At 39.1% G+C, this 19805-nt stretch overlaps 1 protein-coding gene across 2 annotated transcripts in view; it reads left to right on the top strand.

The window, feature by feature from the left end:
- LOC113635483 (phospholipid-transporting ATPase ABCA1) overlaps window positions 1–13386 on the top strand; it is a 153476-nt gene extending 140090 nt beyond the window's left edge. For both annotated transcript variants that reach the window (XM_027134963.2, XM_047816301.1), the window contains exons 45-50: window positions 653–794; window positions 1554–1688; window positions 3091–3194; window positions 3615–3707; window positions 10305–10548; window positions 12509–13386. In XM_027134963.2, the coding sequence (XP_026990764.2) occupies window positions 653–794; window positions 1554–1688; window positions 3091–3194; window positions 3615–3707; window positions 10305–10548; window positions 12509–12616 (826 nt within the window). In that variant the 3' untranslated portion in view covers window positions 12617–13386. The remainder of the gene's footprint in view (window positions 1–652; window positions 795–1553; window positions 1689–3090; window positions 3195–3614; window positions 3708–10304; window positions 10549–12508) is intronic.
- The last annotated feature ends 6419 nt before the right edge of the window (window positions 13387–19805 follow it).

Genomic DNA, 19805 nt, shown 5'->3' with positions numbered 1-19805 from the left:
AGATGCATAAAGGAGGACATTTGTTTGAGGTTCACTGCAAATGTGTTTATGCTGCGGCTTCCATGTGAATAAGCTAAGAATGGAAATGGAAATTGAGATGCCAGGTCATGTTTGGATCAATTACAAACTAGAGGAAGTCTGAAACAAGAAGTTTTGTTTTCAATTAAAAAATATTTTCTATATATTATATATTCTCAATAAGGAAGGAAGTTAGTTAGATAGTTAGTTAGTTTAAGGTTTGAGTCGATGGCCAAGTAAAAAATTGGATATAATTTAAAGGAGGGATGGAGGGAAAGAAGAAAAGGGAATTTTATTAAATAATCGCCTACATGAATAGAAAATTATAAATGTACATGTTAACTGGATGGATGGATGGATGGATGGATGGATGGATGGATGGATGGATGGATGGATGGATGGATGGATGGATGGATGGATGGATGGATGGATGGATGGAATGGTAAAAAACATAAAAGTAATGAAATAGCTAGATGTCTGGATGAATCAACAGAGAAAAAAATATTACAACGTGTGATAAAATTAGCTACCTGATTAAAATTAGTAGATAAATTGAAAGCCCTTTCTATTTTCTCTTTATTCCCCCCCCCCCCCCTCTCTCTCTCTTTCTCTTGATCTCTCGATCTCTCTGCAGCATTCGGACAGAGATGAGCCAGGTCCATCAGAACATGGGATATTGTCCTCAGTTTGATGCCATAGATGACCTCCTAACAGGACGAGAGCATCTGGAGTTCTACGCACGGCTCAGAGGGGTGCCAGCGAGAGAGGTTACTACGGTAACTACACACACACACACACACACACACACACACACACACACACACACACACACACACACACACACAATTTTTATGTCCACCTTTTCAGTGGGCAAAGGTGTGTGCACTCATCTTTAATGCATAAACCCATGGAATAGGATGCTGCTGAATATTTCCAAGCAAAATGTGTGTGTGAGTGAAAGAGAGAGAGATTCTGTGATCCCAGCATGGCAGCCTTTGATCCTACGGCCAGGCTTGCCTGGGCATAATGCCTGCTGGCACATTTATGCTCACTACCATTCTCTCTCTCTCACTCATACATACACACACACACACACACACACACCAACACACACACAGTGTGGGGCCTTTATATGCATGCCTCTTCTGTTTGACCCTTTGTCCCTTCCAAGGACTCAGCATTCACTAAAGCCTTTGCTGCCCTGTGGTAGAACAGATACACACACAGACACAGACACACACACACACACACACACACACACACACACACACACACACACACACACACACACACACACACACACACACACACACACAGCATAGGTAGTTCAGACACAAAACACACAGATAACTTTGTCTAATAGCATTTAGACAATATAGGAAAAAGCAGTGAGAAAATTACCATTGTGGATAAAATGAACAAACTATAAACTGTCCCTGGCCAACTCTCTCTCTCTCTCTCTCTCTCTCTCTCTCTCTCTCTCTCTCTCTCTCTCTCTCTCTCTCTCTCTCTCTCTCTCTCTCTCTCTCTCTCAGGTAGCAGAGTGGGGAATACAGAAACTGGGTTTGGTAAAATACTCCAACAAATCTGCCGGTACCTACAGTGGAGGGAACAAACGCAAGCTGTCTACAGCTATGGCTCTTATAGGCTGCCCTCCTCTTGTCTTTCTGGTAGGACACACCGACCAATAATGGCTTTTGTATGTACTACATTATCGTACAAGTGTGTACTAGAGAGCAGTAACTAATGACATTTTGAGTTAGTGACTTCTGCATCAAGTCCAGTCTAAAATTCCCATCAACTTGAAGGACAAAATGTAAAAACGGTCATCTGGTTCATTTTTAATAAAAATTTAAAGCACACGTCACTTTGTTTGCACGGATTAAAATCTCATTCGGACCTGCGGGCCAACAAAATCTAAGTGCGAAATCATCCGACCCCCAACAGTCTGTCTCACCAAATGTAATTAAAAATAAGCTTAAAGTTGGGCTTGCATTTGCAGAACCTCCGGTCTGTGTTTCATAAAAGATTATTTGCGGATGAACATGAGCTCGAAGTAGTCGAATTAAAACGTGCTTAGTGAGTACTCAGTCCTAGAAGAGTCCTTTGATGCATCCTCTACAGAATACAATACAGTCCAATATTTTCATGGCCAATATTTTACTAATATTCAACATCTGAAGTTTAGATGGACTAAAATACTAGGGACGTGTTCAAAATCAGATCGCTGAAGGAGTTCATTATTTTTCTCTAAGCATGTCTTGGACAATAGTTTCCGCTGAAAGTTCTTTCAGTTTTGCGAAGAGATGTAATTTAGCATTTTTGCAAGGATTCTCCAGTGCTAGTTCTTTGCAGACATGAGAAAGTCTTCAGAAGGGAGGCCTTGAAGTTTCATGGTAATGTTACATGCTACATCTTTTGTATAACGTCACAAGAGAAGAAGAGCGAGAGGCTGTTTTTGTAAGCTTCTATAACATAATTAATAAACGTAATGAATCATTTAAACTCCATCTGCTTCTATCTAAACATAAGTGAATTTCACAAACAACCAAAAGTAGGAGGATTGAATTTATCTGATTTGGAATCAAATGGAATCAAATTAGTATAAAAGTGATTTAGTGTTTGATAAATTGATCAAATAAAAGAGGTCCTTGGTAACGGATTCAGCTCATTTTGGCTTGGATAATAAGGAGGAGTGTGTGTGTTCTGCAGCAGGAATGATGGGCCAGCACTGGCACTGTGAAGCTAATCCCCTCTGTGTGTGTGTGAGTGTGTATGTGTGTATAGATAATCTTGCCCTTTACGGATTTTGGCTCTTTTGTTTGGCTGAGAATCATTCCTGATTCCAAATGCCTACAGAGAACCTGTGTGTGTCCCAAGAAGCCCTGTTTTGTTCCAGGGCCTGCAAATGTGCAGAAAGTCAGATGTATTGTATTTCCAGTATTTTAGGGTCTGAACTAAAATTACAATTAGGACACACAAGATAATTAGACATGCATTTGGTTTTTTTTCTTTTTCTCTGGTGGTTACTCTGTGTCCTGTTAAACCCTCTCTACCTGTATTTGTGTGCAGGATGAGCCGACCACAGGGATGGATCCTAAAGCTCGCCGTTTCCTCTGGGACTGTATCCTCAGTGTGATCAAAGAGGGTCGTTCTGTCATCCTCACCTCACACAGGTGCTTCTCATTAAACTTAAACCCACACACACAAACACACACCTTGCACAGGTGTCTCTCATTATGATCTGTCAACATGTGATAAAACATTAGTCCTCTATTCTTAATTGTAGGTAAGCTTTCCCTAGCGTTCTCTGTCGTTGTTGATTGGTCTGTGTATGTGTGTGCTCCGGTTTTAATGAATCCCAAGTGCAATGCAGGGCAGACACAATCACTTTTCTCTTCCGCATGTGTAACTAGGACCTAATCACCCATAACAGAACCAGGTGTCCAGTACACACACACATAAATAGTGTCATTAGTAATTGTCTGTCTGGGCACTTGCACACCTTAAATACTGCCTAACAAATAAATCTCTACATCACAATCTTTGTGTGTGTTACACACTATATCAGTACATATATCTGTCTCTTTCTGCAGTATGGAGGAGTGTGAAGCTCTGTGTACTCGGATGGCCATTATGGTGAATGGGCAGTTTAAATGTCTGGGCAGCCTTCAACATCTAAAAAGCAGGTATGAGTGTGTGTGTGTGTGTGTGTGTGTGTGTGTGTGTGTGTGTGTGTGTGTGTGTGTGTGTGTGTGTGTGTGTGTGTGTGTACGTGTGTACGTGTGTACGTGTGTACGTGTGTGTATATGTCAGTATTTACATGTTTCTGGACCCCTTGAGGTCATATCGTGCGCTTGTGGCCATATGTCCAACATAAAAGGTGAGATCTATACAACGCTAAATGTCACACAAAGGGTAGGAGTTTGCTGTGTGTGTGTGTGTGTGTGTGTGTGTGTGTGTGTGTGTGTGTGTGTGTGTGTGTGTGTGTGTGTGTGTGTGTGTGTGTGTGGTAAGAAAAACACATGGCAGAATATCTTTCTCATTCTCTCTTGCTCATATATATTTCTACTTTTCTGTATAAATTTTACCTGAACTGGGCAGTCTTCACCTGTCAGTCTTTACCTGTCCAGTTTGGGTGAGTCTGTTCTCCAGGATAGCCTCAGATTCTTCTTGTTCTTGGATGACAGGGGTGGAACCTGGTGTATCCACCTCAAGGTTTAATGGGTGGTGTGTCTGAGATGCTTTTCTAAATCTCCTATGATTTTCATCTATGAGGTGTTTCAGCCTGCAGACCTTCTGCTCATACAGTAGGTTTATTTAAACACCGTGCTCTATAAACTGTAGAGACTTCTGTGTGAAAATCTTAGGAGATAACCAGTTTCTGAAAGCCCATCTGGCATAAACAACCATTAGACAAATAAAAAATTTGATGTGAATATTACCTGAAGCTCCTGACCTGTGTCTGCATGATTTTAAGCATTTTATGTTGCCACATGATTATCCGATTAGAACCACATGAATGTGAAAGTATACAGGTCTTTCTACTAAAGTGAAATTACTCATATTCCTCCAATACAAGAAACACAATAAACCAGGTTGCATTAAACAAAGAAAGAAATGCTAGGTGAGGGAAAATAATAGCATTTACTCACAGTGTGTTTTTACAAGAAGTCAGAACTAATGTGAAACAAAACCTGCTTTTCTTCACTCCAATCATAATCGATATACGGTAACAAAAGAGTAGCTACATAATAAAGCTACAAAAAAAAGAACAAAGAACAAAACTATTTTACATTACAACCAAAAAATATAAAGAAAAAAAGGAAGATTGTGAAAAAACATTGTACTGATGCATCCATTTCTTTCTTTACGTCATCTCTCTCTCTCTCTCTCTCTCTCTCTCTCCCTGTCTCTCTCTCTCTCTCTCTCTCTCTCTCTCTCTCTCTCTCTCTCTCTCTCTCTCTCTCTCTCTCTCTCTCTCTCTCTCTCTCTCTCTCTCTCTCTCTCTCTCTCTCTCTCTCTCTCTCTCTCACTCTCGCTCTTGCTCTCTTTCCCCTGGCTGTTGTAATTAATGATTCAGGAGGCGTGGGTGTGCTTAATGAGTGAAGAAGTGATTAGGTCTCTCTTTTTCTTTCTCACTTGTGTTTCTCCCTCATTGAGAGCACTCTGTGTGGTGCAGCATCACACTGGGACAAAAGCTACATCCCTTAATTTCTGTCTCTTCATCCCTCCACTCCTTGTCTCACTTCCCCCCAATTTCTAACCTGGTGTGTGTGTGTGGGTGTGTGTGTGTGTGTGTGTTACTACTGAAGCCTAAGCTTGATAGCATTTGGGTGTTTGCTGGTATATTAAAGGGGATAACATGGCTCTGATTGCTTTATGGGTAAAAAACACATTGGAGGAGGTAGAGATGGAAGCAGGGATGAATTTGTTGTGTGATATTTCTCATTACCCTTCCTGTCATAAGCCGATTGAAGTGGTTTGGGAATTTTTTTGTGCGTTTGGTCGTGAGCAATAATGTGTGTCTGACAACAGAAGCTGCCGAAACATTCCATCACCTTAGCATCTAGCAGCACCACCCTCCCTCCCTCCTCCCCTTATTACATCACCTCATCTTTTACCTCTCTCAGTCCATTGCTTCATCTCTTCCTTTCCTTTTGCTGCCACCTCTAGGACAGCAGCTGTTTTTAGTCACTAATACAGCAGAGACTACTGATATGCGTATTCGCCCGAGCAAGGAATACGCTGTCTACTGTCGCACTCTGTCTGTCTGTCTGTCTACTCCATGTACCTGGTTCCTCCAGCACTCAGTTTAATATCTTGTACGTAAGCGCTACGTTTATTGTCGTTTGTAAAAAAAAATTGTAAATCAATGAATACTTTTGTATACTTCTTCCTAGACACAGTGCAAGAGAGAAAAATATGTAAACACTGGCATAGAGGAAGATGTTACATATATTCAGTACTAGAAATTATTAACACATTATGGAAGGTTATGCAGTTCAACAGTCTGATGGCCTGTGAGAAGAGGCTAAGCTGGGACAGGATCTGGTGCTTGAAGCCACGAAGATTAAGCATATCAAATCTTTTAAATTATACCAAAGGGCTTTCAGTATCTGGCAGGGCTTTTTCTTGGACATTGAACACTGGGGGTGTCCTGGCAGTGTGTCGTTTCACACGTCTCCTCAATACTCAACTGTTCGTAATGGATTCATTATTATGTGTTATTAGTTGTTATCCCTGTTCTGCTTTAATCCCCGCCTTTCGTGACAGTTTCTATATCAGCAGCTCTGACGCTTGTGCTATCTGTAATTCAGATCGTCTCCTTGTCCGTGTTTTATTATCGTTTCTCATTTATAGATGGATAATATTCTTAAGGTTAATAATTAACAGATTGAAAAACTGAAGTTGCTATTTTACAAAGGAAAACATACAGTATAAGAATTAACATGGTGTTAATAGATATTTAAAATGTATGGACAGCACTATGTAGCAGTCTGTACATTTTTCCTATAGAAATTAGTTTTTATTGAGCAATATATTCATAGAAAACTTCCAAAAAAAAAAAAAAAACATCTTTCTTCGCTCACATTTTTCTATCTTCAAAGTAAACGATGATATCAAACAACTTTCTGCTCTCTGAGGTGCCCCAGGTGCTTGTTCATTGGCTTTTAAAATTTGGAGATGGTATCTTCAACAACTAAAATTCTGTGTAAGGTTATCCCAACAGAGGTAAAAACATCCCTCACTGAAAGCCAACAGTGTTCTGACACATCTTAGATCAGATTTGCGATAGCGATAAAATAATAATAGTGATTGAAAATGTCCTAGTCGAATATTTGGTTTAAGGAAGCGCCCCATATTGGGGTGTTTCTGTCGTCATACTGTATATTAAAGGCACAATCTGTTAAACTGGAGCATCTAAGAAAAGCTTTTTTTTGCCTCATGCATTTCTTCATTGATCTTACCTTCTCGGGATTAGTTATTAGTGTAGCCAAAGAGCAAGATAACATCTAAAGTGTTTGTAGTGTACTTCAAAGAATCCATAAAGATCAGAGCAACTGTATTCCTGGCTTGTTCCCCATGTTGAAACCATGTCCATCATAACACTCTTCCGGAAACTCTGGCACCAGGATCCGTGTGAAGAATCGCTGATGTCTGAAGGGGAATATTCTTTTCAGTAAGCCCATTTTCACTACTACATCAAAGCAGCTGTAATCATCAGCAAATATTTATAAAGTGTAATTACATTGGTCTGAGATATCCTCCATGCTTTAGGGGGTTCACTGTTTCTTGCAGTCAAGGCTAGAGGTCCGGACCCCTGGATGTCATCCAGGGACTCAAGGTTTAACGGTTTATAAAGGTGTGAAGTTTTCGCTTCACCTCAAGGCTGTTTGATTTGTGATTAGACTTAATCTGTGTCTGTTAAGGGGAAGGAAAAGAAAGGGAAGTGCAATTTATTGGGCCAAGGAGAGTTTTCATAACACCCGACCTGGCGAATATGTCTGGTTTATCTGCACAAAATTTAATTTCCTGTTTGGGCTATTTCTTATTTGTTCGTAGTTTCTTTCCCACCTCTTTAGTCTCATACACACATGCGCTCGCTCACACATCTTTTTCGTGTTTGAAAAAGACTCATGAGTCATCTTAATCAATCACTCTATAAACGTAAAGCATTTTATAGCTCCGCCTCCATCAGCCTCTAAGTAAACACAAATACAACCGTGCCCAATAAAAACCCCCCATAAGCCTGTCCTTCACCAATCAAAGCACTCTTTTACCACCCTCTTGTCACTCGTCGCAGACATAAGAGTGTCTCGCTGTCTGTCCACTCGGCCGATGTTTTTCAGGACATAAAGCTACAAAGCGCCTTAATGCAGTTCACTAGCGCTGAGTACAGGGGAAGTGTTTTATAAGATCGTCTAAAGTTTGGACCTGCCTACAGACAGTCACTTTGGGAAAAGCAATAAATCAGAACAGAATCTGATGTAAGGTACAGACACACACAACATAACCCACATCACTGTACTTGTAAAATACACGTTTTATGATTGGCCTGCCAGATTATAGTCTTTTGCCGTGACTTATAAACTCTGAACCTGCTTTCTGGAGCATGTGGTACATGATCTTTATCACAATATGACCTGTGAACTTAGACTGTGAGAAAAAACTGGCACGTGTTTTCAAAGGTTGAGATGCAGTAAGTGAAGCCCAGATTCTATTAGTTTGATAAGAGCTTATTCTTATTAAATAAATCAGATTTTCCTAGAAACATTTAGATTTAATTCAGCTCGAAAGAGCCTCAAAGGTGCATGAAATGTTTAAAATTCATGGAAGTGTTTCAGACTGAGCGCACTTCTGACACAGCGGAGTCTTTTCTTGAATTATTACAGCTATTTTACTTAAAGCCAACTAAAAAAAAAATGGCAACGTTTTCAGATGAATACGATCTCTATGTAACCTGTAATCAGGTGGTTCTGTCTCTTTTGCAAATATGATTGTTCTCAATTCTTTATTTCTTGGTGTCCTTAAACCGTTTAATCTGGGGGGGAAAAAGCCTGTAAACAAAACATATGATGATGTTGCTGTGTAAGTGTATTCCGGTGGAGGAGGCGTGGCCTTGATAACTGTCAATCTTAATAAAAGCGGTATGGCCTTACTTTAGTAACCGGCAATACTACTGGTACAGGTACAGTCTTATCAGGCCTTCGTGCCTGTCAGAGGCGTGGCCTGTGTACTGTTTCACAGTAAAGGAGGTGTGGTCTATGTAGTGTTTCACAGTAAAGGAGGTGTGGTCTATGTAGTGTTTCACAGTAAAGGAGGTGTGGTCTATGTAGTGTTTCACAGTAAAGGAGGTGTGGTCTATGTAGTGTTTCACAGTAAAGGAGGTGTGGTCTATGTAGTGTTTCACAGTAAAGGAGGTGTGGTCTATGTAGTGTTTCACAGTAAAGGAGGTGTGGTCTATGTAGTGTTTCACAGTAAAGGAGGTGTGGTCTGTGTAGTGTTTCACACTAAAGGAGGTGTGGTCTATGTAGTGTTTCACAGTAAAGGAGGTGTGGTCTATGTAGTGTTTCACAGTAAAGGAGGTGTGGCTACTGTTAGTATTGTAATAGTGAGGATATGAGAAATATCAGTAGCCAGTAGCTAATCACAAGCTGTTTCTTGATTGTTTTCAACTGAAAAATTCTCTCTCTCTGTCACACACACACACACACACACACACACACACACACACACACAGAACGGTCTGTAATAAGTCCTGCTTCCCTGTGCATGACTTACGAATTGTTCCTAACACATATCACAATGAGTAAATAAAACATTAGGGGATTAATTAAGCAGAAAACAGCAGGTTGTGAGAGCTCTAATGACAAACTAACAAGGGGAGCACTGTTCCACAAACACACACACATATTCACATACACACACACAGCAGGATCTATTGATAAATGCAGTCAAACATTAACTGGAAGTTCAGTATTTGAGCATGTGTGGATCCAGGCACAGAGAGATGAGAAGTGTGAAATAACAAGTGTGTGTATTTTGCATAGAAAATTATAAGCCCATGGAGAGATGGATAATATTAACCATATGCTCCTTGTGCCGTCTTCACATCAGCCACAGCATGTGTTTGCACACAGATGTTTGCCATAATTTGGCGCAATTGCTCTGATGTGTGATTATTACATTGTATGTATGTGTATATATATATATTCATTCATTCATTCATTCATTTTCTACCGCTTATCGAAACTTCTCGTGTCACGGGGAGCCTGTGTCTATCTCAGGCATCCTCAGGTATCAAGGCAGGATACACCCTGGACGGAGTGCCAACCCATCGCAGGGCACACACACACACTCTCATTCACTCAAGCAATCACACACTATGGACAATTTTCCAGACATGCCAATCAACCTACCATGCATGCCTTTGGACCGGGGGAGGAAACCGGAGTACCCGGAGGAAACCCCCAAGGCACGGGGAGAACATGCAAACTCCACACACACAAGGTGGAGGCGGGAATCGAACCCCCAACCCTGGAGGTGTGAGGCGAAACGTGCTACAGTAACCACTGGTCAAGAGGCGGATAGATAGAGAAATGGATAAACTCTTTGTATAGAGAGTTTTGTATGGATCTCTTTGATGAGGATACATAGAAGATTTTAACTATTGGCAACATTTACAAAAAAAGATCACTTAGATCACACATTAGCAGAAGTATTGCACAATTTAGGGAATACCCAATAAAGATAGCAATACCTGTATGTGTGTCTGTTTGCAGGTTCGGCGAAGGTTACACTGTGATAGTGCGCGTCAGAGGTGGTGCCGCTGATCTGAGCACGGTTGAGGAGTTTGTGCATGAGGCGTTCCCGGGGAGCGTTCTGAAAGAGAAACATCACAACACACTGCAGTACCAGATGCCCCACAGTGAGGGCGCTCTCTCACATATCTTCAGCCAGTTCAGCAAATCCCAGCACTCACTGGGAGTGGAGGACTACTCAGTGTCTCAAACCACACTGGATCAGGTAACACTTACAGTACATAACACACACCAATACTGAGACTTAACAATTGTGTAGAAAAAGATGATAACGTGCAAAATGTTGAGTTAACAGGGTTAGAGGAACGTTTCACACTTGTAAATTCAAAGCATTTTTCACTGCTTCCGGGGCAAGCATATACACCGTGAAGGTTTGCAGGGTTAAAACGTTATGGCTGGATGCTTAGTAACAGACGCCCAATCAGAAAGTGCCTCATGTGCCTCATATCATGTGAAAACCAGGATGGAGCAACACCTAACGTGAACGGCTGGGTAATGTCAGACGGTCAGACGTGTCGAGGAGGAAATAGACTCTGTGATACTGGAACATCAGTGGAAGTTTGATATCAAAAAACAACACAGCAAGTTTAAAGAAAAAAGACAAAAGCAGATTATTATTATTATACTAATTCATGTCCTTTTTTATTTATATTTTGTCTATTTATTTTTCTACTGTCCAGCTACTTGACATGCCACTTCATTTCATTTGCTACTATTTCTACATTTTATATTATTTGATCTTATCTTATCTTACTTAATATTTTCTTATCTTTTATTCTACTTTTATTTTATTTCATTATATTGTATTCTGTTAACTTTTTTTTTCAAATCCCCTTTTTTGACTCTATTCTATCTATCTATCTATCTATCTATCTATCTATCTATCTATCTATCTATCTATCTATCTATCTATCTATCTATCTATCTAATTATTTATTTATTTTTTGAAAGTTTTTATAAAAAAGAATTTCACTGTATGTCATTCCGGGTATGATTGTGTGTGTGACCAGTAAAATCCGAATTTGAGAGAGTTTGTGCTTGAGTGCAGAAAGGCAGATCTGTCCTTTTTTTTCTCAGTGATGTGAAAATGTGAGACGAGCAATTATTTAAAGCGGTCGCACGGCGTGTTTATTCAGTCATGATTGTTGACAGCACAAATACACGAATAAGAAGGTTAACACAGGGTTTAGGAATGTACAGTCAACCCAGAATGAAGCATTTTAAGTCAGAAATGTTATTTATGCTCTGTATAGGAAATTGAGAATTGATCCAAACTGATTCAAGGTCAGAGATAAGGTCATGTCTGTAATTGTTTAGCTTCAACTGCTTCCTTCACGTATGACATATATTTTAAGGAAGGTTTAGCCGTACAAATCGATAACACAAAGGATTGTATGTTTTAGTGGTGAAGGCATCCACGTCGATGTGTGTGTTTAATGTTGCAGTGTATCTTTTAACTGATTATCAGTCGAAGCAGCCCATTATCTGTGAGGCAGACGAGTGACAACGTAGTGTTGTGTATAGTGAAGAAACGATTACGGAGTGTGTGTGTGTGTGTGTGTGAGTGAGTGAGTGAGTGAGTGAGTGAGTGAGTGAGTGAGTGAGTGAGTGAGTGAGTGTGTGTGTGTAAGAGTGTGTTTGTGTGTGTGTGTGTGTGTGTGTGTAAGAGTGTGTGTGTGTGTGTGTGTGTGTGTAAGAGTGTGTGTGTGTGTAAGAGTGTGTGTGTGTAAGAGTGAGTGTGTGTGTGTGTAAGAGTGAGTGAGTGTGTGTAAGAGTGAGTGTGTGTGTGTGTAAGAGTGAGTGAGTGTGTGTGTGAGTGAGTGAGTGAGTGTGTGTAAGAGTGAGTGAGTGTGTGTGTAAGAGTGAGTGAGTGTGTGTGTAAGAGTGAGAGAGAGAGAAAAGTTCTGAAAGGTCAGTAATCCTCTCATCTGAGGAGAAAAACATTACAAAATAAATTTCTGTGTTTCCTGTTTTTTGATAGTAACAGACTTTAGTGGAAGTAATACACTATTAAGGGAATATACAATAAAACACAATACACAATGAAAATAGTAGTGTTTGTGTGTGTGCATCTCTCTCTCTCTCTCTCTCTCTCTCTCTCTCTCTCTCTCTCTCTTAAATGAGTGATACAGATTGTATCTGAATGTATTTTTTTATCTCCCCAGGTGTTTGTGAATTTTGCACGCCAGCAGCACAACGCTGAAGATGGTGTCTATGAGAATCCTGTAGATCTGAGCGATGAAATACCGATGCAGTCCCACACACAAGCATAACCACTGAGTACTGAACAGATCCTCAAACCTCATGTTAAGACCCATAATGTATAAGTCTACATTTCTACTGTAACATTAATTAAAAAAATCTTCATCGAGCTCTCAGGAATATGATAAAAAAAAGAAATATATTTGTTGTTCGGAATCTTTTTATCCTCACGTTGCATTCGTTTTATTGTAGCGATTATATAAATGACTGGAAAGCAGCTTTCCTGAGGAAGCCTGTAACAGACTGTAATAGAAACTTGCCAAACATCGATTATGGTTCATAATTCTATTATGTTTTTCTTTCCTGCTAATTCAGTCGTAACTCATACACGATTCATGTAGAAGAAATCGCTATTGATGTCTTTGTCAAAAATCTTGTCAAAAATGGTATCTTTATCATCAATTGTTTTTATGGACCATCATCATCATCATCACATAAAAACAAAAAAACAAACAAACAAAAAAAAAACAATTAGATTCATTTAAATTTGAATTTTACAGTGGACCAGAGTGCAATATTTATAAATCTTTCATTATAGACATCACTCCTAAATCTATAGCCATAGCCTCGTTAATCAATGTTTTTTTATTTTTTATTTTTTTTGTTCTTCTTTCCATTATTGTTTATCAAATACTGCAAAATATTTGATATTATATTTGACACTCCTCTTGGTAGCACTTTGTAAAAGTATATACGTATAAGTCTCATACAATGTGAATATTTAATCTTTGCATATTTGCTTAAAAAAAAGCACTTTAATAAATTTATGTCTCATAATGATCATATGAAGCACGTTGTTTTACTGTGGACATGAAGCATATGAAACATACACAATTACAATCACCATGGAAACAGATCTGAACAGCCACAGACTAGTTTTTCTACACTCTTGTTTCCAGGAGATTAGTAAGCAAACCGGTAAGTATTAAATTATGAAATAAAATTAGCCATTCTAAAGCGATTGAGAGTAAAGAAGAACATTATAGTTAGAAAAAAAGTCAATATTGGTAACCGTGGAAACCGAGCTGAACCCTAAACACCCATTTGTTTCAATGGACTAGTTTCTGAGACAATAGTTACAGAAACTTAGCAAGCGAACAAATACGTTTATGTACAATTAGAACAATGTTCGCAAGAGGATGCAAAATCACTACAGAAACAACGAATTACAGATACAAGATTAGTAGAATGTGTTTAGGGTGACTGTAATTATTGTTTTTTTGTTGTTGTTGTTGTTGTTGTTGTTTTTGCCAAATTATGACATCACTGTTCTGTTCTCTAATCTGATTGGTCAAAAACTGCTGATTTGTTTATTTCTAGAATAGGAGCTCTGACCGTAGTTCCAGCTCATTTTATTGTGGGAGGTGTTAAAAGAAACAAAAAAACAGTGAGTAAACATCAAAACTGCACAACCTTCAGACTATTAGCAAGGCTAAGGAAGGGAAAGCAATAAACAATGCATAACATCAACAGAAGCATGACCAAGTGGTCCACAGAAACTAGGAGCAGATCCCAAAGAGGGGATGGTGGTGTACTGATTTGGTGTAACCATGACAATATGTTACTCTTCCTGTAGTAACAACTCCTTCACAGGGTCCCGAATGTGTTATTTAACAAAGGAAACTGTTGACTGGTGACGTTTTCTGTCTTTTATGGAAAGGCACTTCAGTGTCAGTGGGTAACCAGGGGAAAGGAAAAGTCGTTACTAATTTTATTCATTATTCATTAAACTTTTTAAAAAGTATTATTATTATTATTATTATTATTATTATTATTATTATTATTATCATTATCATTATCATTATCATTATCATTAATGATAATGATAATGATAATAACAATAACAACTGTATTTGCTTTGAAATTATTATTTCAGTCTGAAGTCAAAATGAAAGAAATAAAAAACAAAGTAGATTTAAAAATAATGCAGTGCTTTAGCCCAGATATTCAATTAAAATCTCACAGCTCATTAATTTGCCTTTTACACATGCGCACACAACACACACACACACACACACACACACACACACAACACACACATATATATATCTGATATGCAGAGAGAGGATGAATACATGCACTGCATTAGTACTTAGTTGTATCTAGCACTTTTCCACATCCCACACACACCTGATCGGATCCGGTGGTGCGTATGTTCTTGACAAACCCTGATGTGTTTGTACGACAGATTGCTCTGTGCACGAACAGCCGATTAAACATTTGCACACATAGCGTCTGAGCCGTAGGGAGTTTCATTTCACACATCTCACCTTTCGTTTGCTCAGAGAGGAAGACAGTGTGTCGCTCATTTCTTCTTCTCGCCCCTTGCTCGCTCTCTTTCTCCTCCCGAGTCTCTCATTATCAGTTACTTCTTTCTGGTTTGCAGTTTCTCTCTCTCTCTCTCTCTCTCTCTCTCTCTCTCTCTCTCTCTCTCTCTCTCTCTATCTCCTCTGGTATCTAACTTTCTTTTTTTCTATATCACCACAGTACGATATTTCTATTATTTTCTTTTGCGTTGCTTTTAGATTTAATGATAGATAGGTTTTACAAAAATCCCTTTTGGCTAGTTGGCAAAAAGAATGATGTACTGTAGAAATGATTACCTAAAGGTTTACAGTAAATGCAATGTATTCAAATTTGTATGTCTTGAAATATTCTATTTATTGTATAATGACACGAAGCAATTTTCCCAATAATTGAGTTTCATATTAATTAAGGGGAAGCGAACTAAGCAACATTACTTCATAGGTACTTAGAAATCTGTGTTCCAATACCGATCATTTAAGCAGTTAAAGCCATGACAACACCACTGATAAGCAATTTAGATATTATATCAGTTCGCAGTATGCTAGCATCTTGGTTACTGGTTACAGGCATTTGCTCTGATTTCAGGACTTCCCGAAAAAGTACCAAATTTGTGTTTTTCCCTGGATGATTCCTGGGTTTTATTTAAAAAGTACCCAAAAGACAAACCCCTTCACTATTATCCACCTCACCACGCTTAACTTCTGATACAAGGAATGTTAGGTTCATGAATTCATGCTTTTAATGGCAAATTCTGACCTATTAACTGTTGGCAGGTTGGAGCAGAATTTGAGATGTGACAAGTAGCCTGAGAAAACCAAAAGTGGCTCTCAGCATTTGTAGCATTTGTAGGTTATCTACTTTGACTACTTTTGACTACTTTTGACTACTTTGGCAGTCATGGCCTAATGGTTAGAGAGTCTGATTCGTAACCCAAAGGTTGTGGGTTCGAGTCTCGGGCCGGCCACGACTGAGGTGCCCTTGAGCAAGGCACCAAACCCCCCAACTGCTCCCTGGGCACCGCAGCATAAAAATGGCTGCCCACTGCTCCGGGTGTGTGTGTGTGTGTTCACTGCTGTGTGTGTGCACTTTGGATGGGTTAAATGCAGAGAACAAATTCTGAGTATGGGTCACCGTACTTAGCCATATGTCACGTCACTTTTTAAGCGCGAGTTGCTTTTCTTCTCAGCATAGAGTGGTTACATAACCTTCCTTGTTGAAGATGTACATACAGGTAGTCAAATGTCCATTCTGAATTATCAGTATCAATATCCGTATAAATATAGATCTTCTGAATGAAGCCACGACACCATGATAATCAGTCCTCTTTGCAGTCTTCAGAATGACAGCTATAACACAGTGTGGTGTTACAGAAAATGAGTAGATATGACACCATAAAGAATTTAACAATCTTGCTTAAATGTGGTGGAAGGTGGCCTCTAGGTGAAACTGCGCTCTTACAGTATTGCTGTGGCCTGGGTACAAATCCTGGGCAGGGCGCTAAACCTGCCAATGCAGATTTAAGCCTCAGTGCCGGTCCTAAGCCCGGACAAAAATGGGAGGCTTGTGTCAGGAAGGGCATCTGGCATAAAACCTGTGCCAAATCTAATATGCGAACCCTGTGATCCGCTGTGGTGACACAGAACAGGGAGCAGTGGAAGGAATGTTTGCTTGCTTAAATGTGGTGGAAAATTGCTTTACAAAAGATGTTACACTAGGGGACACATTGGCCTTGCACAGTTGTGGTTGGGAGTTCAATTCTTGCCATTGTCTCCCCATCCCCTTACCCTGTGCTATAAAACTTTCCTCCAGGTACCCCGGTTTCCTCACCCAGTCCAAGGACATGCATTGTAGGCTGACTGGAATTTAAAATTGTCTGTGGTCTGTGATTGTGCCCTGTGAATCTTTTGGCACCCTGTCCATGGTGTGCCCTACCTTCTGCCCCGAGTCCCCTGCAAAAGACACCAGGTTCCCCACAGCCTTGTGTAAGAAAAGCAGTACAGAAAATGGATAGTGACACATTAAACAAAATTTGTATGCAAGGCCATTGATTTAGAAATGCACTGAGGTTTCTGAGGAACTGAGAATGAACCTCTCTTGTGACACAGATAAAGGTTATATAATTTCAGCACACACCGTTCCTCGAATATGGTGTTTCGTATTAATGTAGCTCTAAAAAAAAGCTACTGGTTGCATATACGCACAATGTAGTTTCATGCTTTCAATCTATGCGGCTGTGATCGTGAGCAGCATGCAAATGGAAACTTCTAGTTAATGGAGGTGTGTAAGTGCAAAAGTTACCAACAAGCCAAAAATGCCACAAGCAAATTGGAAAAAACAAGAACAAAAGCAAAAACAAAACAAATTTAAAAACATGACAGTAAACACGATTGGAAGGGTAGTCCTAATCAAACGATACATGCTTGTTTCTGATCTGATGTTTCTGATCGTTTCAGTCTGATACCTAGTTAAAGTGTTGAAAGAAAATATAATGTGAAGTTGCTTGTTATCCACTTCAACAAAGACTTAAACAAACCTGTTGCCAGTCATTTTTTTCATAGCATATTGTGAAAATAAACTTTGACAGAGGTTATAAAGGACATGAGTTTTTTCATCCCTTTCTTAATAGAAGAACGTTCATAAAACTTATTTGTGAATAGGAAAAACTCCCTTAGATGGAAGAGGAAGGAACCTTGAGAGGAACCGGACTTACTGTAAGAGGGAACCTTCAGAACTACCAAAAGTGCTGGCAGAGGTTTCAAGGCAGTCAATGCTGTGCTGCTACTTCCACTAGAAGTTGATAATAATTTATTTTACAGGTTTTTATCTCTCAGATGACGATATTAAAGCCTTGATAAAAAATTAGCACAAAAATGTCATTAATTAATGACATTTCCGCTCATATTTTCTCATACAGCCTCCAACTCCAGGTTTACCGCAAACTAATGTGTTCTTTAGCCAATCAGCATTGAGCAAATGACATTTAACAAAGACCTACTGTATCCATTTTGCTTACATTTTGTTGTGTTTTTGGTTTTGCATTTTTTTTTTCTGATTTGCTGCTGTGGTTTGATTTGTTAATGTGATTTGCACTTTATTTACTCTGATCAAAGAAATACAAAAACAAATATTCAGTCAAAACCAGCATTTATATAAGACTAAACAAGTGATGTGTTGGTTTAGCCGAACATCGATGTTCAGGTGTTGGTGAGTTAAAATATTTTCTAGCTCTCGGAAAAAGTACATAGTTTGAATGAAAATCAAAAAATGACGTTTCTGGAACTACTGCTCAGGAATTAAAATCAGTTCTTGTTCTGTAGTTCTTGTGGCCTACTAGTGAGAATTATAGAGTAGCAAAAAGCAAAATGCCGGTTACTATGCAGTACACAATAGAGGATGGATAATATATAATTATTTTTTTATTCTGGTATTTTGCTGCTATTTTACAATAATTCCACAATCACAGGTAAAGGTCTGCATGTACAGTAGGTGAATAATAATGATGAAAAGTACTGTATATCACACATTTGTGTTAAAAGTTACAGATCTATAAAGCTGACCAGTTTGTCAGTATTAAAATGTTTCTGTGGACAGAAACCTAACACTTGCTCAATACCGTCCTTATTCCACAATGTCATCAAAAGGCTTCATTCTCTAGAAAAGAATTAGTTTTAGCCCCAATGTAAATCACGGAATATATGTCTTGCATAAGTATTCACCCCAACCATTTTTTTTTTTTAAAGAAGGCCAACGGTGAGTCTTTAAAACATCATCTCCACAGTGAAGCATGGTGATGGTAGCACACTATGGTGTCCACAGTCTCCTATGGCATTTTGCATTTTCAGTAAGTTTTTTACCCCAAGTCTTCACGACAGAAGAATGTTTGCACGGTTTCTCGGGTTTGCACGGGAAGTCGTAACGACGTCAGGTACACTCAAGTCATTTTGGAAGGAGACAGATTGGTCGGAGGTGTGCCTTCTCTTCAGGGATGTTTTGCTTTTTTAAATTTTGAATCCATTTATGAAGTGTGACAGAATAGTGTCAGTAAGAATCAAAGGAAAGGTGTAGAAGACAGTAGTGAGAGCAGATCTGCTGTATGGGTTAGAGACTGGAGCGGTGAGGAAAAGACGTGAGACAGAGATGGAGGTAGCAGAGATAAGGATGTTAAGGTTCCCTTTAGGAGTGACGAGGATGGACAGGATTAGGGACGAACACATCAGAGGGACAGCTCAGGTTGTCTGTTTTGAGGACAAGGACAAAGAGGATAGATTGAGATGGTTTGGACATGTACAGAGGAGGGAGATGGTTATATTGGTAGAAGGATGTTGGAGATGGAGCTGCCAGGTTAGAGGTCAAGAGCAAGTCCAAAAATGAGATATATGGATGTGTTAAAAGAGGACATGAAGGGAATTAGTGTGAAAGTGATAGAGTTAGGTGGAAAATGATGATTCGCTGTGGCGAAGCCTAAAGGGGAAAGCCGAAATAATAATAATAAGAATATATTTATTAAGCCACTGTAACTTTATAGCTAGAAAGCTATAGCTATATTAAAATAATAACAATAACAATGTTGCATACACCAAATGGATAATAATTGAAATCAGCATCTGAGATCAATAAGGATTTATCCATAATTGCGACTTATCGTAAATACGATCTTTCCAACATGTCTTAAACGAACAGGTACAGTACACTTTGCTCTGATTAGAGCAGTGTTCTTTAATATCAACTGACATACAGATACATTTGTTGAACATAGATTTGTTCCTAGACATTAGAATGTTCTTGTCAAGACACTTTATTCAAGTGACAGATCTTTTAAGGCAAAAGTTTCTGATACTCTCCTCACTACATTAGAAACCAATAGCTACTGACTGGTTTATGTCAGTGTTATGC

Source organism: Tachysurus fulvidraco, chromosome 7 (assembly GCF_022655615.1).
Source record: "Tachysurus fulvidraco isolate hzauxx_2018 chromosome 7, HZAU_PFXX_2.0, whole genome shotgun sequence".
NCBI classification, from domain to species: Eukaryota; Metazoa; Chordata; class Actinopteri; order Siluriformes; family Bagridae; genus Tachysurus; species Tachysurus fulvidraco.
The sequence above is the reverse complement of the archived record's forward strand: the minus strand, read 5'-3'. Positions and strand labels throughout refer to the sequence as shown.